Raw genomic sequence first — 27,037 nt, 5'->3', positions numbered from 1 at the left:
CTGTGAAGGGCGCTAAATGGCGCTTCCCCGCCAGGCCCCTCACACTTAAACTGGACTGCGCATTCCTCACGCTTCTCACAGACCAGAAAATGGGACGCTGAATCTTGTCGGTTGCTTCCTGAGAGTTCTCCTGTATTAACCCAGTTCAGCCTCAAAAAACGCATGGCAACGTGGATGCTATTGTTTCATCATCCCCATTTTTCACACGAGAAACTGAAGCCCAGCGAGACGCATGATCTCTGATCACAGGAGAGAATTCTTGGGCCACCTCTGGACCAGGCCACCTGGTTTTGCAGCTGGCTCACCCTCTGGCCCGCGCTGGCACCGCCAGGGGGTGGCCGCGAGCCGGCTGTGTGCACACCGCACCTCTGAGACCAAGCCTGCAGCAGGCGCTCTACCCCGGGTTGCCCCGCACAGCCAGCCGCCTGAACTTGCCTTTCTTCCACTGCAGGTTCTCGCAGTGGCGGCTGCCTGGCACCTGTCGGGACCGCACAGCCAATTCCCCAGATTTAAACACGAGTTACTCTGAGGCGAGACCACGGCTAGCCAAGACAGCGGCGGAAACGCCAAATTTCCCGTTGCTCCTCTGTAACCCAAAGCCAGAGCGGACCGACACGCTTACAACCGTCTGTGTACCGAAAACGTTCAGCCAGACGAGAGGCAGGACTCGCTGGAGCTCCCTGGGGACGCCGAGCATCTGCGCCCGGGCACGCGCTCTCACCGGGGAACGGGCGGCCCGGCCCGGAGGAGATGCCCTGGGCAAGACCGATTTTGACAGAGCAGAGTGCTGGGTGGGGGGTGTCTTCCTGAGGGGGTCCCTAGGTAAGGTGGGGATATGGAAGGACGCGAATGAATTTGAGCGGCATTGCAGGGGGTGGGGAGTTAACTGGGCGGTTTCCATGGCGCCCAGGGCGTGGGGCAGGAATGCACCCGCAATTGGTGGCGAAACAACTGTACTGTCCCCGCGGGGCAAGGCTGGACAAGTCGAGAGAGGCGATTGGGGAAGGCGTCGCAGGGGGTGGGGGGTAAGTGGGACGTGAGGGGCGGGGCGGTCACGTGCGCCCGAGGGGCGAGGCCCCGAGCCGGCCCGGAGCTGGGCAGGGTTGCGCCGCAATCTGGGCCGGAGCGCGCCGAGGCATCTGAGGCGGCCGAGTACGGCAGCTGTCCGCACAGCGCTCAGGGCTGAGCGCAAGAAGTCTCGCGTCCCCTTTTCTTCTGGGAACGCTCGCGGACCAGTGTGCCTCGTCGTCGGCGCCCCGATCGGAGACCAGCAAAAGGTTACTCACTATCACTCTAAGACTGCCGAAGAAAGCGCTGCCCGTCCGGGGCACGAGGGTAAGCCACAACCATGGTGAACGAGGACCCCAGTCAGGAGGAACAGGGTGACACTACGGCGCAGGAATCCATGGAGCCCGGCATTTCCGCGGAGCCTAGCGCCTCTGTGGAGCCCAGCGTCTCCTTGGAGCCCAGGGTGTCCGTACACCCCAGTGTCTCAGTGGAGCCTACTGTGTCCATCCACCCCAGCGTCTCTGTGCACCCCAGCGTCTCTGTGCACCCCAGCGTGTCTGTCCACCCCAGCGTCTCCATCCACCCCAGCGTGTCCGTGCACCCCAGCGTCTCTGCCCATCCCAGTACCTTGGCTCCGCCGGGCAGCCTGGCCAACCTGAGCAGTTCGAGTCCCGAGGACCTGAGCGTGATCAAGGTGAGCCGGCGCCGCTGGGCGGTGGTATTGGTGTTCAGCTGCTACTCCATGTGCAACGCCTTCCAGTGGATCCAGTACAGCTCCATCAGTAACATCTTCATGCACTTCTACGGCGTCAGCGCCTTTGCTATTGACTGGCTGTCCATGTGCTACATGCTCACCTACATCCCGCTGCTGCTGCCCGTGGCCTGGCTGCTGGAGAAGTTCGGCCTGCGCACCATCGCGCTCTTGGGCTCGGCCCTCAACTGCCTGGGCGCCTGGGTGAAGCTGGGCAGCCTGCAGCCGCACCTCTTCCCGGTCACCATGCTGGGCCAGGTAATCTGCTCAGTGGCGCAAGTCTTCATCCTGGGCATGCCGTCACGCATCGCTTCCGTCTGGTTCGGGGCCAACGAGGTTTCCACAGCCTGCTCTGTGGCTGTCTTTGGCAATCAGGTGAGCTGTCCTTCAGAGGGGGTGGGCAGCTTGCCCTGCTGGGGCTGGGTGTGTTACCTTGTATCTGGGTGCCAATTTGCGGCAGCCTTTGTGACTCCTGGTGACATGATGCCCACCTGTGACTGCCAGTGTGATTGGGCGGCTGTGACTGGGGACACGGCCAGGTGAATGGGGAGCCAGTACAGGATAGCATTTCTAAAGTCTTCCGCAGCAGAGAGCAAGCTTCTCGAACATGCTCTGCTGTGGTCGTGTCAGCCTTCACCTGTATCAGGCCACCAACCTAGGCCTTATTAAAGAATGTTTGCATTCAATCCGCTCAAAGGGCGTAGAGAGAAGGAGTGCAAGAGCGCGCTATCTCCCATCCACTGCTTTTCTCCTCAAATGCCCACCACAGCCAGCCCTGGGAGACTGAGGCAGGAGCCTGGAACTTTATTGGGGTCTTCCATTGGGTGGCAGGGACCCAAGTACTCAGGGAACATCACCTCCTGCCTTGCAGGTGCATTAGCAGGAAGCTGCATTAGAAGGGGAGTAGCCAGACGCCATCCAGGCTCTCCGATGTGGGATTAGGTTGTCCTAGGCAGTGGCTTAATGCCCTGAGCCACAGAGTAGGTCCCTAGCTTCAGGAGTGCCGCTGTCAGCCAGCAGCCCAGTGCACTGGATCCTTCTTGTGTCATCGGAATCTGGCAGGTGTTTTTAGCTGGACCAGGCAACTTTCCTAGAGTTAAGCGTGTCATCTCTCCTATGCTAGCCAGGGCTGCAAAGCCGGACCTGGTGTTGTTTGACACTGGGCCCTGGGGTTTAGAGTTGCCCTGGGGTTTAGAACTGAGTTTAGCGAGATGGGGTAGAAATATCACTCTGTATTTCCAGATACAGCTGCTCTGTTATAAGCAGCTTCTATTATTTTTTTTTTCCTTTCTAAAAAAAATGATTTTGAAAGACAGCGAGAGAGTGCCATCCACTAACGCACTTCCACATGCCCACCCAGGACTGCAACAGACTGAAGCCAGGAACCAGAAACTCCATCCCGGACTGCCATGTGGGTGGCAGGAACTCAACTACCTGAGCCATCAGTGCTGCCTCCCAGGGTGTGCGCTAGCCAGGAGCCGGGACCGGTGCCGTGTTATGGGGTGTGGGTGTCCCACCTGGTGTCCCCACTGCTGCACCAAACACCTGCCTCATTTAGCTCAAATTCTTAATTTCCCTTTCCCTCCCTTTCCTTCTTTTTGGAAGGAGAATTCACACTTTGCATCTCCATGGGGCTCTGATCCAGACAAATTATGCAAATGATTACCTACCTAAAGGGTAGGTTCCTGGGGTCCTCTTTCTGGGCTTCTGGACTGCTGCTCTTGACTCTCATTTTTCCCCCAAGCACATGCAATTCTTGGCTGCAGGTTTCCCAAGACTGGTGTCCCTTGCTTCTCATAGGCCTGTTTACTTACACCTGTTCATTTCCCAAAACTTCTCTGCAGGCCGATTTTGATTCTGTTCCTCTTCACCACCAGGATGGTAACTTCAGCTAAATTTCCCTCTGTCGGTGAGTTCTGTCACTTGCTAACAGTACATGTCTTCAGTGAGAGCAGAGTCCACCTTTAGTGCATAAACAAGTGACCAGTAATCCCCGGCCCAAACCTGCGGATTGGAATATTTTGAAGATTTTTGTTGATTTAAAGCCTGGGTTCAGGACGACTTAGAAGCAGAAATTGAGGACAACATTTCTCACCCTCTAATCTCCAGTGAGTGGCGGTGGAGTTTTTAAATATCTCCATTGCATTGGACTTTTTTCTTTATAGGAAGGTGAAATTGGAGGTTAAAGGATGCGAACTTTCACCTTTCTGGAAGGTCACATAGCCCCAGGAGCAGCAGAATAGGACTTGCATGAGGTCATCACAGTTCTGCCTCAGGTGGCTTGATGCCCTCAAGAAAGACAACCCTGAAGAAAGACAACCCTTCAGGGTAAACCCTGTTTAACCTGAAGCACAATCAATCACATTCCAGAAGGGCGTTTAATACTAGATACAACCTGAAAATGTAATGGGAGTAATTATTCATTCTCTTACCACCACCCCCCAACAAGGTCAGGAACACCAAGAATTTTCTGTTTGCCTCTGACAGCAGGGAGAGACATCAATTTCATTTGATCTTTTAGGCGTCGGCTTCTGGGCTAAGTTAAACATTATAAAAGCTGCATTGTTTATGCTTCCTCATGTTGAGAGGGCTGTTTGTTTTTCTGTATGTGCCATAGGCTCTTTCCTCTAGTAAAGTAGGGCTGAAGAAAACAGAAGAATTAAGAGTGTTTTAAGCTTTGGGGCTTAGAGAAAAAAAAAAAGCACGAAGTGTGTAAGCAGAGTTCAGCTGCCATGCTGCCCAGTCACCGCACACGGCCGAGCTCCACCTGCTCCATGCAGATGATTCTGCTAATTCTGAGCTATTCTTTTTTTTTTTTTTTTTTTTTTTTTTTTGTCTTCTTCTTTTTAGAATGTATTTATTTGAAAGGCAGAAAGAGAGGAAAAGATGGAGAGAAATTTTGCATTTTCTGGTTCACTCCCCAGTTGCCCACAAGAGCCTAGCACTCAGTCTGAGCAGAATCCCAAGAACTTGGGCCGTCATCTGCTGCCTCCCAGGTGCACCTGACGGTGAAGGTGGATTGGAAGCAGAGACTGGATCCCAGGGACTCGGATTTGGGGTGCCTGTTCCCCAAGAGGCAGCTAACTCACTATACCACAAAGCTTGCTCCCTGACATACCACCTGGAAGCTCTCTTACATGACTAGCCAGACATTGACCTCTGCGTTAGATGCAGCAGACGTTCGTCCACAGGCCTTCGCCGAGTACCTGCCTTTTGACCGACTCTGGCCTGGGGCTGCAGAGGTTAACTTCTTCTTCACAGAGTACCTACCTACAGCAGAGTTAAAAACTGCAGCACACACCAAGATTCAGATTGTCAGCAATTCAAGCCAGATCACTGTAGAGAGGATTTACCATCACTTTTTTCTGGATATTTTTAGTACTTTCTTGTCCAATTACTAGGGTTAAAGGATGAAGAAGGAGAATAAAGTGAATACTTAACACCCACCATAGGCCAGACTCCTAGTCATCCATTACTTGATTTCAACTTTGCAAAGTCTCTGTGAAATAGGTGGAATTGTCTCAGTGTTGCAGAGGAGTGAATGAAGATTCCCAGAACTCTAGTAATCTCATCCAGGGTCCTGGAGCCACTGAGAGGCAGAAGGGAGATTTGAATCCAGCTCCACTGTCAAAGCCCATGGACACAGGCTGCTCTTGAGTCTTGCTGTGGATACGATGTATTTGTTGCCTAAAGAAAGGTGGGATTCTGAGGTTCTGATTTTGCCCCTTAACTCTTCAAGGGTGACTGATGGTGTTAAGGTTTCCAATACTCCTCCTGGCACCATCTTGTTTGTTTGTTTGTTTGTATTTGAAAAATAAGCAGAATAGAGATAAGTCCATCTACTGATTCACTTTCCAAATGCCCATCGCAGCCAGGACTGGCTGAAGCTAGGAGCCCAAAACTCAAGCTGGGTCTCCCACCTGGGTGACCAGGGCTCAGTGACTTCCAAAGAGGCTTGTTGCCTCTTAGAGTGCGCATCAGCAGAAAACTAGAATTGTAACTAGAGTCATGACTGGAGCCCAGGCACTCTCCAGTGTGGAGCGCAGGCTTCCCCTGCATTGGTTATCAGAGCTATGGTAACAGATGTATAGGTTCCCTTGTCTTCTGTCTGGAAATTTCTGCCAGAGGGCTGATTCTCTTAGCCTAGCACGTGGGCTAGCATGTCTGGAAAAAGAAACCAATGCAGTCAGATTTACTGGGCTGACTGAGGGACGAAGGCAGGTTCCCGACTGTAATGGGGCTGTTTGCTTTTCCTGGTAAAAGCTCTGCCCAGGGTATAGAAACCACTGGCATTTTTTTTTTTTTAAGCAACACTTGTAGCATTGTTTCCAGGGAAAACCACAGCAGGGTTTTGAATGACAGTAACATTGTTACTGTGCCAGCAGGGGAAGAAAGCCTTGTGTGAGAATCTCATAGCTTTGTTGCACCTTTCCAGATAGATGTAGGAGTTGCAGGAGAAGGTCGGGGTCTGCCTAAGGAGTGGCTGGCAACCCAGAGAAGGGGCAGTGGGCAGCTCAGAGATGGGAAGGGACCTTGCTAAAGGCACTTGAGTAACTCCCAGCATAGTTCCACCTGAAATGATTTGTAGTGTTGGAATAGTTCATCTGCCTGTAAAGCTGTGGAAAATGCAGTAGTCTTGCAGGACTTGTGCTGTAAAAGCCTCTCTTGATGGTCACAAAAAGATTGGGCTGTGCAATAGAAACATGAGGCAAGCCACACTGTCTCATAGCCATGTGAAAATATAAACATCATAAAAGTAAAAAGAACAGGTGAAACTGGTTTAGTAAAACATTTTCGTTAACCCAATAGATCCAAAATATTATTTCAGCATGTTATCAACAGAGTCAAATTAGTAATCTGCTTTTAAGTTCTTTCATTGCTAAGACCTTGCCAGTTGATGTGCGTGTCACACTTTCCAGACTGGCTACATTTCCAAGGAAGCGACGGGCAGTGCTCTGTAGTGGATAGTAGATAGTGCAGGTCCGAACAGGGCTGGCATTAGCAGACCCGAAGTGGCAGGTAAGGATGGGCTCCAGGAAGGTGACACCGGGCTTGCAGAGGTCGTGTCTGCTAGACTGGCTGATCCTGTGACAGCACCCAGAGCGGCTGCCTTTCTGAGGTTGACTGAAGAGGTAGAATCAAAGCAGAGTGGCCACACCAGTCCAAAGCCAAGGTCCTGGCTCCTTGGGTATGACCAAGGCCAGGCTTTTCATGCTGGATCTCCTACCATCAGAGGCCTCTCAAGGCCACAGTGAAGATTAGGGCGATGAAGGTGAACTCTTCTGTTGACTCCCCTCAATGGTTCATGTTACTTTGGGCATGCAGGGTGCTTATCCACATGGCTCACTCCTTTCTGGTCTCCCATGATGCTTCAGGAGAGAGGAAGAGGGGAGGGCACTGTGGCACAGCTGGTTAGGCCACCACCACATGGGACACCTGCATCCCATATCGCAGTGCTGTTTCAAGTGCCATCTACTCAGCTTCCATCCAGTATTTGTGCTAATGCACCTGCTGGAACCCTTGGGTTCTGACACCCATGTGGGAGACTTGGATGGAACTGCTGGCTTCTGGCTTCAGCCTGGCCCAGCCCTCCATGTTGTGGGCATTTGAGGAGGTGGGCGATTCTCTCACTTTGCCTGCCTTCCTTCCTTCCTTCCTTGCTTTCTTCCTTCCTTCCTCCCTTCCTTCCTTCCTTCTTCCCTTCCTTCCTCCCTTCCTTCTTTCCTAACTTTTTAAGAAGCCAGGAAGAGGCAGGGGCTATGCAATTGGTGGTGTGGTAATAGAAATGAGGTGGCTCTTGGAGCTCTGTAAGTGACAGCCAGGGGCCCTGGAGCTGGGAGGTGCCCCCAGGGAACATGTGCCTTCGGAAGACAGCAGCTGCTCACACTCCCATCAGCTGTTGCATCAAAGTGTGACCCAGTGTGCCACATGTTCACTATGTTCACTTTTCTGTAGCAAGAAAAACCAGCAACCCGGATTTTTATGTGAAATCTCTCCTTTTAAAAAAATTGTGGTAAAACATACAGGATCTGTCGTTGCTCCTAAGTGTGCAACTCTGTGGCATTGAAAAAGTTCACCCTGCTCTGTGACCATCATGGCTCTTTCTCCTTCGTTTCCAGCAGCTCCTTCTGCCTCCTCCCTGTGGCCTTCTTGGCCTCTGCTCTACTTCCTGTCTCTGTTCTCCGTGCCTCCTCCGAGTGGAATCACGTGAGTCTCGACTTTGTCTGCCTTACAAAACCTGGTTTTGAAATTCTGGCAACTAATTTGAAGTTGGTTTTAAAACCATGTCTTATGATCACCAGTTTGAAGCTTGCTTGTGAACAGGGCCAGATGGAACTTTGTTAGAAAACTCTTCCCAAACATGAGGGCAAGTGAACCAAGCTCAGAGGGTTGGCGGCTATGGAAGGGAAACTGATTCGGTCCCTGTAGGGGTGAGGGGTGGCGGCTACTGTTCTCCCCTTACTCATGTGGCAAGGTGAAAATGCCCATGCTTGCCCCCTCACCCTCACTCCATGGATCTCTCTGGAGACTCCTGCATGCTTATCTGGTTCAGGTTAGTGGTGAGGCCTGTTTGGAGCCTTTCAGAGAAAAGACCAGCAGGTGCAGGAAGGAGGGCATGCTTCTTGCCATGCTTTGCTGATTGTTCTGTTGCTGTAGGCTGGGTCAGCCACACAGGTGGGCAATGGCCAGGCATTGTGACAGGTGCCTATGAATTCTGTACATCCCTGGAGTCCATATTCCCTGTAGTCCTATCTGTCTTACGCGTTGTTCCCTGTGAGCCTTGTCTCTCTGCCGTGACCAGTTTGGATTCATGAAGATCAACTCTTTGTGGATGATGACTTGAGGTGTGAAAGATGATGTTAGCAAGATGCCCTCCTCTCCAGGGAAACATTCAGGACTTCTAAAATCACTTCTTTAAGAGTGCTCTGGAAATCAAAGCATGTGCAACGACAAAGAAGTCACACTGGGAATGGCAGGAAAGGTGGAAATGTCCCTGCTTTTTCATTCCCTCGCACCTCAACCCCTCCTCCAAGCTGTGCCTCCCCGTCCCCCAGTTCCTTCGTGCAAGCTGGGGAGCCCACTGACTTGGCAACATGCTAATCGTTTTTCACACAACAATGTTATCTATTCACTAGCATGAGCAGTCCAACAAAGAAGTTAAGAAAACAGCATCATTTGAACACAGCACAAATAATCAGGAATAAACCAAAGGCCTGAAAGACACATATACTGATACTATAAAATGTTGATGAAACACTTTAAAGAAGACACACATAAATGAAAAGACATCCCCTTTCTGTGGATTGAATGACTTAATAATGTTAAGATGTGTCACCCCAAATAGCCAATGGATCAATGTAATTTCTTTCTTTCTTTCTTTTGAATCCATCTAATTTCTATTAAAAAAAAAAAAAAAACTGCAGTGATTTTTTTTTTTTTCCGGTCAGACACAAAAAAATTATCCAAAAGGTCATATGAGGGCCCAGCGAATAGCCTAACAGCTAAAGTCCTCGCCTTGGACGTGCCAGGATCCCATATGGGCACCAGTTCTAATCCTGGCAGCGCAGCCCCGCTTCCCATCCAGCTCCTTGCTTGTTGCCTGGGAAAGCAGTCGAGGATGGCCCAAAGCTTTGGGACACTGCACCTGTGTGGGAGACCTGGAAGAAGTTCCTGGCTCCTGGCTTTGGACAAACTCAGCTCCAGCCATTGCAGCCATTTGGAGAGTGAATCAGGAGATGGAAGAGCTTTCTCTCTGTTTCTCTTTCTCTCTGTAAATCTGAATTTCCAATAAAAAAAATTAAAGGGCTCGGCAGCGTGGCCTGGAGGCTAAAGTCATTGCCTTGAACACCCCGGGATCCCATACGGGCGCTGGTTCTAATCCCGGCAGCTCCACTTCCCATCCAGCTCCCTGCTTGTGGCCTGGGAAGGCAGTGGAGGATGGCCAATGCATTGGGATCCTGCACCCGCGTGGGAGACCTGGAGGAGGTTCCAGGTTCCCGGCTTCGGATCGGCGTGCACTGGCCGTTGCGGCTCACTTGGGGAGTGAATCATCGGACGGAAGATCTTCCTCTCTGTCTCTCCTCCTCTGTGTATATCTGACTGTAATAAAGTGAATAAATCTTTAAAATAAATAAATAAATAAATAAATAAATAAAAACTAAAAACTCATAGGAAAGCTCAGGGGATCATGAAGAGCTAAAATTCTTGAACACTGAGAACAAAGTTGAAGGCCTCATGTTTTCTGAGTCGGGACTCACTAAAAGCGACTGTAATCAGTCTGGTGTGAAAGCAGCACAAAGTTAGAACTGTAAGTCAGTACAGTAGAACATCCAGAAACAAACCTCCAAGTATACGTTATAATTCTCTTTGCTTTTTAAAAAACATTTGTTTTTATTGTAAAGGCATATATACAGAGAGAAGGAGAGACAGAGAGGAAGACCTTCCATCTGCTGGTTCACTCCCCAAGTGCCACAACAGCCAGAGCTGAGACAATCTGAAGCCAGAAGCCAGGAGCTTCTTCCAGGTCTCCCATGTGGGTGCAGGCTCCCAAGGCTTTGGGCCGTCCTCAACTGCATTCCCAGGCCACAAGCAGAGAGCTGGATGGGAAGTGGAGCAGCTGGGATATGAACTGGTGCCCATATGGGATCCTGGCGCACCCAAGGCAAGAATTTAGCCACTAGGCTGTTGCGCCAGGCCCCCACGTGATGATTTTCAACAAGGATATTAAAAGATCATTCACTGGGTAAGATAGTCTGTTCAACAAATGGTGTTAGAGATGCTGGGGAAACTAGATATCCACATGCTAAACAATGAAATTAGAATCTTACCTTATACTACATCATCAAAGCTAACTCGGTGTGCTTGGCATAGCAACTTAACCCACCTCCTGCAATACTGGCATCCCATATTGGTGCCAGTTTGAATTCCAGCTATTCTGTTTCTAATCTAGCTCACTGCCAATGTGCCCGGGAAAGCAAAAGAGGATGACCCACGCCCTTGAAACTCTGCCATGTGCATGGGAGACATGGAAGAAGTGTTTGGTTCCTAGTTTTGACTTGGTCCAGTTCTGGTTATTGCACTTAGGGAGTAAACCAGAAGATGGAAGACCGCTCGCTCTCTCTGTCTCCCCCTTCCTGCCTGTCTCCTCCTTTCTGTCTCTTCCTCTTTCTCTGTAACTTTGCCTTTCTGATAAAATAAAAGATCTTAATAAAAAGCTAATTCAACAAGGATCAAATATTTAAACATAAAAGCCCAAACCACACAGTTTGTAGAAGAAAGCAAACAGGAGAAGCTTTATGACATTGGTTTTGGCAGTGATTTCTTATAGGTGGTAGTAAAATCAGGAATGTCCAAAGGAAACATAAATTGGGCTACATAAAAATATAAAACCACTGCGTATTAAGGCACACTACCAAGAGATCGAAAAGACAACCTTGAGAATTAGAGAAGACATTCACAAATCATAAATCTGAGAAGCAAACTAATTTTCAGAATTTACAAAGAGTTCCTGCAACTCAGCAACAAATAATGAACAACCTGATGCAAAATTGGGTAAAGGAACTTAGATATTTCTGCTATGAAGATACGCACATGGCTAACAAACACCTGAAAAGAAGCCCAGCCTTGGAGAGATACAAACGAAAACCACATGAGATACTACTTCCAATCCATTGGGTTGGCAATGGTTCAGGTGTGTGGGACAAGGAAGCGCAGCTGGTGAGAATGTCCAGCGGTGCAGCCCCCGTGGAAAACAGCACGGCAGTTCCTCAAAAAGAAAGTGAGAATGTAGGCAGCACATGATGTGGTCATTCCACGTGTGAGTCTGTGAACTGAAACAGGAACTTCGGCAAGTGTTCGTGTGTTCACGTTTCTAGCGGCGTGAGACACAGCAGCTGCAAAGTAAAAGTAGCCCTGAGTGGCTGTCCAGCCACAGGTGGACAAGCCAGAGGCAGACAGTGAGATGTATCCTTTGGAGCTGGCATGTGGCCTGGCTCTGGTTTCTGCCTCTAGCTTCCTGCCGGTACACAACCTGGGAGATGGTGGTGAAAGCCGAAGAAGTTGCATTTCTGCCATCTAGGGAAACTGGGGCTGAGTTCCCCTCTCCTGGCTTCTGCCTGGCCCAGCCTAGGCCATTGTGGGCATTTGGGAAGTGAACTAGTTATTGAGAGGTCTCTTTTTTCTCTCAACATAAATATAGCATTTTTTTTTAAAGATTTATTCACTTTATTACAGCCAGATATACACAGAGGAGGAGAGACAGAGAGGAAGATCCTCCATCTGATGATTCACTCCCCAAGTGAGCCGCAACGGGCCAATGTGCGCCGATCCGAAGCCGGGAACCTGGAACCTCCTCCAGGTCTCCCACGCGGGTGCAGTGTCCCAATGCATTGGCCGTCCTCAACATCCTCTAACATGGCAGAACCTAAATGGTTGTGTTCTAAGTAAAATAAACTAGTCGCAGAAGGGTAAATATTATGCCATTCTACTTAGAAGACATATTGAAGTTTATTTTTGTTCTTGGTTTTCCCTGACAGAAACCAGTTTCTCCCTGTGGTCTTTACCTGGGTGTCTTCTAGCTAGGTTCAATTCCAACACTAGCTTCCTCGGGGGCGGGGGGGGTAGTGTGGCAGACCCCACCAGGGAAGGACTCAGCCCCACAAAACTAGCCCCACTTCAGAGTCTCTTTGCTGTACATTGGAGGGTCTGGTTTACTGCTGCAGAACCAGGAGGACCCTGTACTTACACTGCCTGTACGGAAGGACTGTGTGCGCAGCATCCGTCCATGCTCTGTCCAGGCATTGCTCCGCAGCACCCTGTATTGCTCAACCCCAAAGCTCTCTCTAAAGTCACTATGGAGGTTTCACTATGAAGAGCCCCAACCTCAGCTCTTCCCTGGAGGTGTGCGATGAGGTGGGATTGTAAAGCCCTACCTTCTAACAACTTGGTCTTTCCTCATTAAGATAAATATGTCCTGTAACTAGGTAAGGACCCTAAACTAAGCCTACTCCTATTCCTCGGGGGCTGGAGGAGGGGGATTCCAAGGAGTTTTTGGAGCTGTCTGCCAGGCACTGGGGTATCATGACCAAGTGATATTTTTATTATACCCTGGGTGCCTTGGAGAGGTCAAGTTCCCAGAGGGAAGGTATAGAGTGATTGCTTGGGGACTGGAGGGGAAAGCCATGGGGAGTTTTTGTTCAATGGATGCAGAATTTGGGAAGATGAAGCAAGTTCTAGAGGCAGACAGAGGTGATGTTTGCATAATAATGAAAGGTACTTCATGAGAAGGAACCAGTCTATTTAAAATTTTTAAATGGGATGCTGAAAGCGTGTAGATTAAGCACCACTACCATCACTAAGAAGAAGCAAAAACGCATACATGTTTTCTTCCACCTGGAACACCTGCTTGCCCCCTGCCAGCATCCACATCACCTTGGATGCTCTGAGGAATGTGTTTCCTGTCTGGGTACCTGCTGCTGCCTCTCTTTTCTTGAGGGCCCTATATTCTTCCCTGTTCCTTAGAAGCTAGGCTAAGGAAGAGGGAGGAATACAGGCTTCTCCCTGCTTTTCTGATTCAAATTTCCCCAAGGTCAAGAATTTGGGCTAATTGCTGCTATTAGCACAGAGCAGGGCTCTGGGCATCACAGGTGCTTGCAAATGAATGGGTGAATTACAGACTTTCACTTCCTGAAAGGGATTAAGGTGACCAATCAGTTAACTGCGTGCAGGAAAAGATTTTCCATATGCCTGGGTTGTTTTCCTGCTATTACTGAACATCGTATTATAGAACTGTTCAGCCTCACCTTGTGCACCTGGCGGTGCCTGCCCCAGAGTGGTTGAGAATACTCTCTTGAGTTCTGCTCAAGACACCTCCAGGACTGTGCTAAATTTTGGCTGCTTCGTAGAATGAAAGTATTCCTGGTTCCTGCATGTGGTGCAGGAGATGAAGCAGTACAGTATGCCGAGGGCATATAGCCAGCAGTTTTTCAGATAAGATATATGAAAGGAAGCACAGATGCTTTCAGCACTTACAGCTGTCAAGGCAATTGCCTCTGTGTTTGATTTGAAAGGTGAAGGCAACCCTGACATCCATCGATACTAGGCTTAAGGCTGCTTGAGCATAGATAGCTGTTAGAGGCCAGCTGCTGTAGGAGGACTTTACCCCAGTGGAGTGCACTACAGAGTGGACAGGGCACCCTCCTTGACTGGCGCCTGAAGGTTGAGCTGATCATGCTGTAGTTACTTAAAACAAACCACTAAAAAGGGGTTTGTTGGTGGTGGTGGTGCTGTTTGGTGAGAGTCAGGGACATAACCAGCCAGATCTTCCATTGGCTTGTTCACTTCCCAAATGCCTGCAATAACCAGCCCAAAGCCTGAAGCCCTACATTCAGTTAAGGTCTCCCTTAGGGGTGGTAAGGTCTTGAGGTGTCATCGTTGCTTGCCATAATCTACATTAGCGGAAGCTGGAGTCAAGAACAGAGCTGGGACTTGGCACCCTGATGTAGGATATGGGCATAAACGCTAAGCCAAATCCCTCTCTGAGCTGATGCTTTTTAAAAAAACATTAATTTATTTTTAGTTATTGGAAAGGCAGAGCATTTGGTTCATTCTCCCAAATTCCCACAACATCTGGGACTGGGCCAGCCTAAGCTGAAACTAGAATCCAGGAATTTCATCCAGGTCTCCCTCATGAGTGGCATTGGGCCAAGTTCTTGCCACATCACCTGCTTCCTCCCAGAGATAACATCAGGATGGATCAAAAGCAGAGGCAGAACTCAGTCTGAGATGGGATGTAGATGCCTCATTTGGCAGCTTTGCCAGCTGCACCATAGTCCTCACCTGAGTGGATTCTTGATGAGTGAAGTGACCTCCTGGACCTTCCAGAATGTTTCTGTTAGCATCCTGATGGAGACTGAGAGTACCTCCAACTAGAAGTAGTGCAGGTGCTGGGAGAGGGTGTCTGTGATGAAGACCTTGGCTGGAGGCAATTTTCATGCCTACATCTCCAACTTTGGTCTCGTGCACCTGAGATGCTACTCAAGGGGCAGGCACACCCAGCCTTATCAGGTGCACACAGCCGTTTCCTACCTCCTGGTTCTTGATCTTTTTCCAGCCGTGGTGTTAACAGGATGTCCTTCCCCGGAATTCAGCTGCCCCCAAGCTCCAACATCAAACAGCCCCATGTAGCTTGCAGAATGAAGACTGGAGCTCCATCAGAGCTGTTACAGAGCAATAAGGCTTCTTCTGCCTTCACTACTCAGTCTTACAATTCCTACCTAACACTCTCCTGATGTCCACCTAACCGAGCACTGTCATCCCCCCACTCTGTCCCTGCAGAACCTGGGGCTTTTTTCTTGGGTGGGTCATTCGTGCAAGCTCTGACAGTTCGACCAGAGGTTTCTGCCTCCTGTCCTTATTACAGGTATCTTTCCTTTTTTTTTTTTTTCTTGCTGTGCAAAACCTTAGTGCTCAATTCTCACCCCAATCCAAGTCAAGATGTGACCTTTTGCTGGATGGGATGGGAGAGGAGGGCCAGAGAGGAGCAATGCTATCCGTGTTTGCAGAAGGGAAGATGAGCTGGGACGGGAGGCTGGGGATTAAACAATGTATCTGGAGCCCTAATCAGTGGTGTTTGCTTTGGCTGCCATCCCATTCCTCCCCCAGAGCTGAACATAAACCCTGTTCAGCACTCCCAAGATAGCATCTTTGATTGGGTAGCCCTGTTGGCTCTAGAAGAGACAGAACTGGAACAAGGCTGAGGGGAGGTAATGAGTTGTGCCCAGAATGACTGGGTTGGCAAGGCTGGATCTCCTATGTGGCTCCAGGAGCAGCTTTAAAGTTCAAAATCTTTGTGGGAAATGAAATTGAAAGATAAGCTTATTTTGATGCAAAGAAACTGAAAATCCATGCAGACAAAGGGTCTTCGAAAATCTCATGGAAAATGCATATTATGAAAAAAAACTATGAGTGGATTTCAATTTTTTTTTTTGCACTAAACTAGTTTTTAATTCTACTTTCACTAAATGTTGGAGAGCTTCCTTTTACCTGTCCACAACACCTTTTTCTGTGACCATTGACTCCAAAAACTAGCAAGTGAGCGACCTGCAATACAACAGGGCCAGTGCCCTTGGACTGTTTGCTTTGTGAATTGCTCAGTGGGCCTCCTGGGACCTTTGTCCTGGCTTCTTGCTTGTGGTTGGACACGTTTGCAGAGTCACCCATGGGAGTCCCTCCTGTCCTACCATGCTAGCCTGTGACACCTGCCACAACCCAGCAGTTGGGAGCTCTCTTGCTGTCCTTCCTTGGGACAGTGAAAAGCACTTGTCTTGTAAATGTGGTCTTTGAACTTCTGGCAACAAAACTGCCTCCTACCCAGAGCAGGGAGCATAGTTCCCTTCAAAATGCTGGCCTTTGAGCACCAAGAGCAGATCTTAGGAATTCATGCAGGACCCTGATACCAACAGAAGTTGGAGGGAAGCCAGAAAGCTGGACCTAGCTCTGCCCACAGCACTTTGTCTGTGCTGTGTGCATGTGTGTGGCCTCCAGCAGGTATTCTGTTGGGCTATGGTAAGATACATGCTCCTGGCCTAACAGGGTTGCTATGAAAGTTAAACGTGGGGCCAGGTGCAGCACTGGCCATTGTGGCCGCTTGGAGAGTGAATCATCGGATGGAAGGTCTTCCTCTCTGTCTCTCCTCCTCTCTGTAAATCTGACTTTCCAATAAAAATAAAAATAAATATTAAAAAAAGAAAGAAAGTTAAACATGGCTGTGGCTCTGAGAACATAGCCTTCCCTAAACACTGCCCGAAAGCACTTCCTTCTGTGTCCTTATCTCCCAAACTCCTGTCCTGTAGACATCTTCCTGGCATCTCTTGAATCCAGCTTCTCTCTTCCTGGTGCCCAAGTCCCCCTTCCTTGGTGTTAACATCGGGAATCTAAGCTGACTCACTCGTGATGTCTGTGCTACAGAGCTCCTAGATTTTGTGGGCTAGGTTGGGCTGAATATTGTTTCTCTAGGCTTCTGCCTCTTTCTTCAAACACATTTTACATACGGGCATAACTAGAGCTTACGGAATGATAAAGTTGCCTTAAAGAGGTAAGAAAATCTCACACACACGGGTCATGTACAGGGACAGAGCAGGTTTGGAAGGGAAAGGGTAGGAGAGAAATTTTTCTGGTTTTTCTGTGTCCCCAAAAGAGAGAGGGAAAGAGAGAGCCCCTCCTCATGGGCTCTTAAAGGGATTTGAAAGGGAAGGGGCTACACACACCTACCAAGTCCCAGGTAAGGGGGGAGGTATGTTCTGGGGAGGAGTCACTTGACTGACAGGTGGGCAGCTAGGGCCGAAGAAGCGCGGTTTCCAGTGTTGCAGGGAATTCGATGCAAAACATGGCAGCAACCTCAATTTTTTTAAAAAGATTTATTTATTTTTATTGCAAAGTCAGATATACGAAGAAGAGAGACAGAGAGGAAGCTCTCCCGTCCAATGATTCACTCCCCAAGTGAGCGCAACAGCCGGTACTGCACCGATCCTAAGCCAGGAACCAGAAACTTCTTCCAGGTCTCCCACACAGGTGCAGGGTCCCAAGTCTTTGGGCTGTCCGCAACTGCTTTCCCAGGCCACAAGCAGGGAGCTGGATGGAAACTGGAGCTGTCAGGATTAGAACTGGAGACCATTTGGGATCCTGGTGCATTCAAGGTGAGGACTTTAGCCTCTAGGCCACAGAGCCGGGCCCAGCAACCTCATTTCTTGACTCACACAAAAGAAGAATTTTCATGCAGACAACTCCAGTTTGTAGAGCAAGGTTTATTTAGGAAAGGGAGAAAGAGGGCTCCTGCCATAGCGACAGGAGGGGGCTCTAAGAGAGGAGATGATGGAAGTGGTGTCTTTTATGCACCATCTCAGGGAGGGGGGCAAAGGGAAGAAAGAGGGAAAAGGGGAACTCGTTCACTTTGGCACCGATGTTTGGCACTTTGCTCAGGACAGATGGACATTGTGAAAGTGTGTCTGGTGGCTTCCTGATAAACTGAAATCTCAGGCACATCTCCCTGACAGTATTGATATGTTGATCCTGTGTCTTGTTCTTCAAGGAACCAGGGAGTGAAGCTAGGGAGAACGCATTCTTAAAAGGGAAAGCAATCTGGAGAAGCAAGGTTTTATATTTTACAAAGGTAACTTTATCAAGGACCAGAGACCCTAACAGCCTGTTATCTCGCCTGACTCCTCACCCCAGCTCATGAGCCAAAGCTAACTAGCACCTTTTGCACATCACCATTAGCAAAAGGGACCCTGAGTCAGAAGGCTGAAGAGGCCTTGCCTGTCCCACACAGGGGACTCTAGATATGTGGACTACAAGCTGGTGACTGCCACCAAGCTATGGTTTTGCCTGGAGCATTCTTTCCCGCCCTTGTACGTCTCACTTCACCAAGGGAGACTCTGCTTGTTGTAGAAAGAAAACTCCAGAGCATTGCCTATAGTTACCAAGTAGTAGCATGTCAACGGTAGCCTCTGAGGATGGAGCTGGGTGGTGGGTAGGGATGATGCAGCCTAATCGACCTGGAGCTGGTCCCATGAGAAAATCCTAAGAAAACCCCGGCTCTTGACTTCCTCAATCCCTAAAACCTTTGAAGTGGTCCCTGGGAAAGCAAGCAGCAGACGGCCAAACCCTGTTAATGAGATGGAGTGCAGTGCTGGCTAAGCTGGAGGGCCTCCCTGTGGTTCTGGAGCTGCTTCTGCTGCAGCCAGTCCCCACCACCCTCGAACCCCCTCTGTGTAATCTTCCCTGTACCGAGAGGCATCCTCAGCTTCAGGTTCTCTAGGCGGCCTTAGGCAGTCATCTCAGTAGCCTTTTGCTTGTTCTGGGGTGAGGCCCATATTCTGCTTGGCAGTGTTGAGCTCTTCCCAGGCTGCAGGGGAGGGAAGGGAGCTGTGTTCTGGGGTTCAGGTCACTGGCTGGGAGTCTATTTAGGGCCTTGAGGTGCACTCCCATCTCTTTCTGACTCAGAAAGGACTTTGATAAGAGGTGTACTATAATTAGTGTTATCTATTCCTGGTGACCCAGACTTTCTGCTGGCAGAGTACAAGGCTTGGTTCCAAAGTCATGTACAATTTCAGGCACTCAACTCCTCGAACTGTTACATTTTCTGATGTTGATTTTTTTTTTAAATCATACATCCCAGCCTTTATCTTATTTATTGAATAAATATTTTAAAATTTCATTTATTTATTTGAAAGTCAGAGACCAACAGAAGGCAGGAGAGAGAGAGGAAGTGAAAGACAGAGACCATCCACTTGTTTACTCCTCAGCTGGCTTCACTGGCCGGAACTGAGCTGGTCTGAAGCCAGGAGCTTCCTCCTGGTCCCTCACAGGGTTACAGGAGCCCAAGCACTTGGGCCATCTTCTGCTTTCCCAGAGTGCGGTAGCTGGGACTTGAACCAGCGCCTATACAGGACACCAGCATTGCAAGTAGAAGCTTAACTCACCTTTATGCCACAACGCTGACCCCTTAAACAAATATTGACTGAACTGCTATTGAGCCAGCAGTGTTCAGAACTCTGGGGATGCAGCAGTGAGTGCAGAAAGAGAAGATCCATGCTCTCGTAGAGTTTACACCAAAGGCAAGACAGAGGGAACAGCAAGTCTGTTCCTTATGGAGTGGAATTGGTGGCCATGCCTAGGCAGGTGGACAGGAAGTGACTTCAGAGCAGGATCCTTCTCTGTGAAGAGGTCCCTGGGGAACTCCCTGAGTGATAGGGTCAGAACTTCAATCAGAGACAGTAATCAGAGGTTGCTGCTCACCAGGGGTGATATCAGATGTGAGTGAGTAATCATCTTCTTGGTATAGGTTTATATTTCTTTCTTTTAAAAAAATATTTTATTTTATTTTTATTGCAAAGTCAGATATACAGACAGGAAGACCTTCTGTCCGATGTGTCCCAAGTACCCACAATGGCTGATGCTACACTGATCCGAAGCCAGGAGCCAGGAACTTCCTCCAGGTCTCCCACAAGGGTGCAGGGTCCCAAGGCTTTGGGCCGTCCTCAACTGCTTTCCCAGGCCACAAGCAGGGAGCTGGATGGGAAGCAGGGCCACTTGGATTAGAACAGGTGCTCATATGGGATCCCAGCGCATTCAAGGCGAGGACTTTAGCCACTAGGCCACCGCACTGGGCTGAGCCTTATATTTCTTTTGCAACTTTCCTTCTTGAGGTCATGGAGGCAGGATTAGCTGACCAAAGAAGTTGACTTCTTAGGATAAAGCTCCTTGAGGCCTACCCCATCCATTTTTTGAAATACACACTCAAGGAAGAGGAACTAGCACTTGTTCATGGCATTCCACAAGGCCATCACTTTCCCAGGGCCTGCCCAGAATGCTGCTGGCATGGGGTGAAAATGGAGAGATGGCAGACGTTTGGCTCAGCGGTTAAGATACTGGTGAAGTGTCTGGGTTTGAGTCCCAGCTCCACTTCAGATCCCTCTTCTTGCTCATGTGCCCCTGGAAGCAGATGTGATGATTCAGGTACTTCGATCTCTGTCCCCTACATGGGAAGCTGGATTCGATTCCTGCATCCTGGTTTCCATCTAGCTCTTATGGGCATACAGGAAGAGAATCGTCTATTTTTCTCTCTGCTTTTCAAAACTTTCCAGGGCTGTAGCATCTATAAGCTGTTGAGTGCTGCTGACTGGAACAAGGATGAAGCATTTCAGCAGTGTGTTACCTGCTGCCTACCACACAAGTAAGAAATCTGTAGAAGCTGGGGCTGCGTGATGCCATCCCAGCTGGCCTGTCACCGTTGGCCATCCCCACAGTCACCCAGGGGACATCTGGGTGCTGGAGCCACAGTAATTTGTACTTTTGGTGGAAGGGGAGGCAGAGGGTACTCCACTTGGGATTTGTGCTGACCCAGCGTGACCGTTGGTTGGGTTCACCATGAGGACAATCCAAGGGAAACACCAACCCTTAAAAGGAGGAGGCTCCTGAGTGGATTGTAATCAGAAAAATTTCCCAGTCTTCCTTACCTGGCATTTTCTCTCTTTATAGCCCAGGGACTCTCTGATCTTTGAGCTTCCTTGAGTCCTCACCCCAGGGAATATACAAGCTGTAGGTCAAAACCAAGGAATATTTAAAAATAGACAAGTTTGATAAGAGTGGATGCCTTGTCTTGGCACCTTTGTCTCTTCCCTCATTTTCAGAAGGGTGCTTAGCAGTCAATGCATTTTAAATATAGGTTGACCATGAGACGTGGATCATCTCACATATCACAATGACTTTTATGTCTGATCTAGGGGAGACCTAAATGTGAGGTCTTGCCTGTGTTAGGGTTTCCTTGCCTTATCTGAAACCTCATGCCTGCTTCTTTTTATTATTATTATTATTATTTAATTATCCCAAAGGCAGAGAGAGAAAGAGAGAGAAAGAGAGATCTTTCATTTGCTGGTTCATTCCTCAAATGACCATAATGGCTGGAGCAAGAGCTGGGCAAGGGCCAGGGCCAGGCTGGAGTCAGAAACCAGAAACTCAATCCTGGTGTTCCATGTAGATGGCAGGGACTCAACTGTTTGGGTCATCCTCTGCTGCTTTCCCAGTCACACTAGCAGGGAGCTGGATTGCAAATGGAGCAGCTGGGACTCTAGCCCGGGATCTGCCAGCATCCCATATGGGCTCCAGTTCGTATCCCAGTTGCTCCACTTCCCTTCCAGCTCCCTGCTTGTGACCTGGGAATGCAATAGAGGATGATCCAAAGCCTTGGGATCATGTGAAGACCCAGATTAAGCTCCTGGGCTCCTGGCTCCTAGCTTTGGATTGGTTCAGGTCCAGCTGTTGCGGCCACTTGGGGAGTGAACCAGCAGATGGAAGATCTTTCTGTCTCATTCTCCCTGTTGATCTGCCTTTCCAATAGTAAAATAAAAAAAATCTTTTGTTGTTGTTGTTAAATAAATTTGTTTTGCTGCAAGAGATTTTGAAACCCAGGCATGGTGTTTTCATAGTATGCATTTTCAGGAACTTTTAGAAGACTCCATCATATACATAGATTTTGAGAAATGTCTGCTTATCTTTTAATTCCATTTTCCATGAGCTTTCTGAAATCCCTGTATGTGTATACCTTTACATGGACATGTGTATTTGTGCGCATGTATATTGTGAGCATGCATGTGCATGTGTGTGTGTCATGCTCAGGATAATGTAGCAAGCCCAAGGTATCAGCTATTGTCACTGTCATTGTCTAAGTTTAGTAGCAGCTGCTTGCTGCATTTTTTCTCACCTCATTCTTCCCAAAGGGCTTAAGGAAACCCAGGAGTAAAAACACATGATTGCAGTTTTAAGGTCAGACCCCAAGACTGGAGAGACAGCACTCAGGACACCTGGAGCTGACCAGTATGACCCGGCTCCCTCAGTTTTTGGAGACTAAGCTTTGTCCTCTAACCCATAAACTCCTTTCATGAGTGATTCTCCGCCCCACCTCCTTAATCCTGAGCAAGCTTTCGTGAAGGATGCCAGGAGTTTGGCTTGGAGACTTGTGAAAATGCAGTCATATCAGCAGGATTTGTGTGTGTGCCACTGTTTGCCACAGGCATATTCCTCCCAGTTCCTGGGCACTGCCTGACTTGCCTGGGTGGCGGGGGCTCCTTCTCCTGGGGAGACTCCAGCTCTGTGATGTTCACTCCTCCATGTCAGCTACCATAATTTCTCTATGTTCTTGCTGAGTCACCCATAGACTCAGTTTTGGCAGTGCCTGCTGGATCTCTCCTACGCATCTACAAGGGTCCTGTCTGCCTGAGGGTCTTCACTCTCCACTCTCCCCACCAATCTGGGATCCTAAAGTTCATGTTTGTGTTCCATCTTGCTTGGGTATAAACAGATATCTAGGTGACACTAACTAAGGAATAGAATGAGGCATGTGTAACACCAGATGATTGAGGTGTGCAGATTGACTTAAAGAGCATCATCTTGTTGTTACTTTAATGCCCACACGGTATTTGGGGATGGACAGTGAGTATAGAAGTCACTGTCCTGTGGCCCCAGGATAAGGAACTTCAGCCATGGTCTTGCTTTCCATGCCTGGGAGCTAGTTCCAAGCTGCATAGCCCAGGGCTGTATGGCATGTCTATGTGTTGAATGCCAATCCAACATACTGGATAGGAGCTCATTTTGGTGCCTGTAAGTACATAACAATACTTGCTTAAGCTAATGCAGTTTATGTCTCCCTCAGCTATCCTGTTGCATAAACTTAGCTCCAGGGTAGACTTCAGGGCTACTGGTACACACAGATATATAGCTGCACACCTTCACCTGGCATTTCTTCATGGAAAACAACCTTGGGGAGAGATAGGTTAGGATATCACATTAAAGACTGCATCCCAGCTCCTGAATGTTTAACAGTTAAACATGTGGAGGTCCAGATTGAACTCCATTGGGGCAGGTGTTTGGCATAATGATTAATGTGCTGCTTGGAATGCCCACAGCCCTTATCTGAGTGCCTTAGTTCAAGTTCTGGCTCTGCTTCCAATCCCAGCTTCCTGCAGTTGGGTACCCTGGGAGGCAGCAGATGATGGCGAACTACTTGAATCCCTGTTACCAACCTGGGATACCTGGGTTGGAAATCTGGCTCCTGGCTTCTCTTGTTGCAGGCATTTGGAGAACACACCAGTGCGTCAAAGACTCTCTCTGTGTCTCCCCTCTCTGTTAATTCTGCCTTTAAATAAATAGCATCTTGAAAAGAACAACTGGCAGAGCTAGAGTAGGAAAATGAGACCCAGCTGGGATGGATTGCATGTGTGCCATATGCAAGCCAAGTGCATTTTGCTAGTCCCAGAAGCCTCTCCTGTGGCCACTGCTGCTGAGCATTTACAGGTTGGTGGAGCCAGGCTTGTGTATTCAGTGTGAACTCCAGCCCAACGAGCCAGGACCCCTTGTCTCCCTTTTATGGATTAGGAGATAAGCAGGCACAAACTGGTTGATTAACTTGCCAGGATCGAACACTAGGTAACTGGCAGAGCTGGGATTTGAACTCATATTTCTGACCCAGAGTGTGAGTCCTTAATCCTTGTGCTGGTGTTGGGATGGGAAGTTGGATCAAGGAGCGAAACGTGCCCAGGTTAGGTCTTCAGAAAACGAAATCTGATAGAAGCCTTTGAGCCAGAGGGCTTGTGTAGCACAGGGGAAAGGGCTGGCCCAGGAAAGAAGATTTTTTAGTTTGTTTGTTTCCACTCAGCACCAGGGAGTTCTGAAACCCAAAAGAGCGTGCTTGGCCGAACACAGAGGCCAGTTGACTTGATCCAGAGTATGTTCCCTATACTTGGAAGAAGAATGAGGTTGGGTTGGTGGAAACCTGTTGGTTGAGGTTGTTATTTCCTAAACAGAAGAGCAAAGTCCACCTTGTTGATGTCCTGGATGAAGCACCTGAATCCTAGCAAAGGGTTCATGCTATTGCTTGGGTTGATTCAGAGCTCCCTGCCTTTTGTGGTAGCTTTGGGACCCCACCCAATGACCTGACTCTCTCTTGACCCAAGACTCAGAAGGACAGTTCTGATTGAGCTGTGACCTCGTTGATGGTGGGTGGGGATGGTGGTTTCGTGGATATCAGAGCAAGGGCTGGTTTAACGTGTCTGATGAGTTTTGTGTAGATAGCCTAGTTCAGATGCAGCTCTCTGGTTTTCTGGTTGTATGCTCACTCTACCAAAGGTAGAATGCAAAGCAATGTCAATATGAACAAAAGGGCATTGGCAATTCCTCCAGGCCAGACGGAGGAACATGTGCAAAGCCCTGTGGCCATGGGGTGTGAGGAGGCTTTAAACATCCGAAAGACACAGAGGAGGCCAGTGTGTCAGGGTTCTCCAAAGCAAGTAAATGACCAGCAGCTGACCAGGGGGCAGAACTCCTGTCTCCCATCTCCCCCCCAACCATGTGCCGAACACGGTGGGTTGTTTGGAATCTTCGCAGGGCAAGTCCTTGTAGGGTTCTGTGAAAAGTCAAAATCTGGTTCTGTTTCCCAGGATCACTTTTTGCCAGGGGGGAGTGGTGGGGGTTAGAACTGAGTGGAAGGTATCAGGATATCTGTGCCCAGTGTTCCCTCTGGAACTCCCCTGCTGGCTGATAAGGATTGCCTGCTAGTGAAAGTGTTTGTAGTCAGGAGGCAGCTTAGGCCCAAGGGAGGAAGAGCAGGGTTAAGCACGTGACCTTTTTTACGAGGCACAGTGGGACAGACAGGCTGGAGTGAAGAGCCTAGCTCCTGTCAACAGCACATTCTTAATGACGAGTAACTGAATAAAGAGCTAGCCTTGAACTGTAGGTTTACATTTGAGAAAGTCTTATTTATTTGAAAGGCAGGGTGCTAGAAAAAGGGAATAAGAGAAAGAGTCAGCTTTCATCTGTTGGCTCACTTCCCAAATGGTGGCAACAGCTGGGGCTGGGCCAATCCAAAGCCAGGAGACAGGAACTCCATCTGGGTCTTCCACAACGGAAATAAGAACTCAGATACTTGGACCATCTTCCACTGCCTTGCCAGGCACCTTAGCAGGGAGCTGGATCAGAATTAGAGTAGCTAGCACTCCTACATTTGATGCAGGCATCCTAACCGGTCCTTTAATTTCACTGTATCACCACACCCACCTCTGAATTTTGTATTTTGCCCATGATGTTGTACTTTGGTGCGAATGATAAAGCTAGAATAAGTCAGGAACATAAGTCAGATCAAAACTGGTTATCAGTGCTTTTCAATCATTTACACTCCTGATCTTTGCTGTGAGTGTGGGAAGGGTGTCCTCACCCAGGAGCAGCATTCTCCCAACTCTTGGAGTTAATGTTGCAGCAACTTGGGCTTCAGGTCTGCATTCTACCGTGGAGGTAGCCTATCAAAATATGTGTCAGGACTCAAGTGGGTGAGCATGTCGGGCCTATGGGCTGCCTAGTATCCACTGACACTTCCTGGGACACAATGGGAGGGAGAGAGACAGGACTGGCTTGGGAACTCAACTCTGTTAGCTGCCTGTGTGACCCTGGATGGTGTTTCAGATGTAAAATTATTGGGATAAAACTAACAAATAAAATATATTAAGTGCTTTAGCACAAAGTCCAGCTACAAGAAATGATAGACCATCCTTCCCTTCCCATATGTGAATTGTCCCCTCTACCACTGTGGGTACCATGTGTTTTGTAGAAAGAACCTGTACCTATTTGAATGGGAAGAACTCTGTGCATGCAGGATTTCCACCCATATTTGTCCATGTGCCTGTCCATCCATGCATCCATCAGTCAATGCAGTCCCCACAGACCGAGTGCCTGCTATGGGACAGACTTAAGAACTGGGAACTGGGAAGAGAGATGGGGACACTCACTGAAGGCTGCTCTGATGAAGTAGGAAGAACATATGTCTGGAAAACAAAACAAAACAGAAGAGACAGCGATAGTCAAATCCTAATGCTTTGTTTAATGCCCATTGTGTAAAAGCCCAGATTCTGGGCAATTCAAACCCTAGCCACCATCGCCTTGAGAAAGGTCACCAAGAGACAGCTTTGCCAGCCAGCCAGCCAGTAGGCCAGTCAACCAGCCACAGGAGGACCTGCCACTCCTTCCTGCTTGCTGGAAGTAGCCTGGATGCTTTGTGGGGGTAGAAGAGCCTGACTCTGGCTTCGTGTGTAGGTGGTATCAACAAAGTCTGTCCGAGGGGTCGGGTATGAGTTTGACTCCAGTTACTAGTGAAGCAGACCGTGAGTGGGATTAGTTTATCCTGCCTTGAGGACTCAGGGTTTTGTTTTCTTTTTGGAAATGAGGGTGTGGCAGAGACTGGGAAGTCCAATGACACATCGCCTTCAGGCTCCGGAATGCCAAGTGAAACGACTCAGTCCAAGTCCAGGAGTCTTGGAACCTGGAAAGCTGAGGTGTAACTCTCAGGTTGAGGCCAGCAGCTGAGTTCAAGCAAGGGGGCTGCTGGTGTAAATCCTGGAGGCACAAGGCCAGCAGCTGACGTTCACAGCAGGAGTTGAAGGTGCCCCAGCTCTCAGAGCCTGAGACCAATCTCCCTTCCATATTGAGTCTCTCCAGAGTCCAGCCAGTGGATGGTGCTGGCCGCATCGGTGCCAGATCTTCCCACCCTGCACGTTCAGACTATGTGCTAATCCCGTGTGGAAACACCCTCATCTATACATACTCCAAATGACACTTCCCTGTTTCTAGCTATCCCTTAATCTACTCAAGCTGTTGCTACAAAGCCAGCCATCACAGCCCTGTGTGTGTGGCTGGTTTAGACTGTCAATCAGGACTTGGAGCCTGACTCAGTTCTGA

General features: G+C 48.9%; 1 protein-coding gene across 1 annotated transcript in view; it reads left to right on the top strand.

Moving 5' to 3' along the window:
- Nucleotides 1-868: 868 nt before the first annotated feature.
- FLVCR2 (FLVCR choline and putative heme transporter 2) overlaps nucleotides 869-27,037 on the top strand; it is a 59,399-nt gene continuing 33,230 nt past the window's right edge. The window contains exon 1 of the mRNA XM_058655443.1: nucleotides 869-2,134. Coding sequence (XP_058511426.1) covers nucleotides 1,349-2,134 — 786 coding nt within the window. The 5' untranslated portion in view covers nucleotides 869-1,348. The remainder of the gene's footprint in view (nucleotides 2,135-27,037) is intronic.

Source organism: Ochotona princeps, chromosome 26 (assembly GCF_030435755.1).
Source record: "Ochotona princeps isolate mOchPri1 chromosome 26, mOchPri1.hap1, whole genome shotgun sequence".
Lineage (NCBI taxonomy): Eukaryota > Metazoa > Chordata > Mammalia > Lagomorpha > Ochotonidae > Ochotona > Ochotona princeps.
Note: the sequence above shows the minus strand (reverse complement) of the source record. Positions and strands in the feature narration are given on the sequence as shown.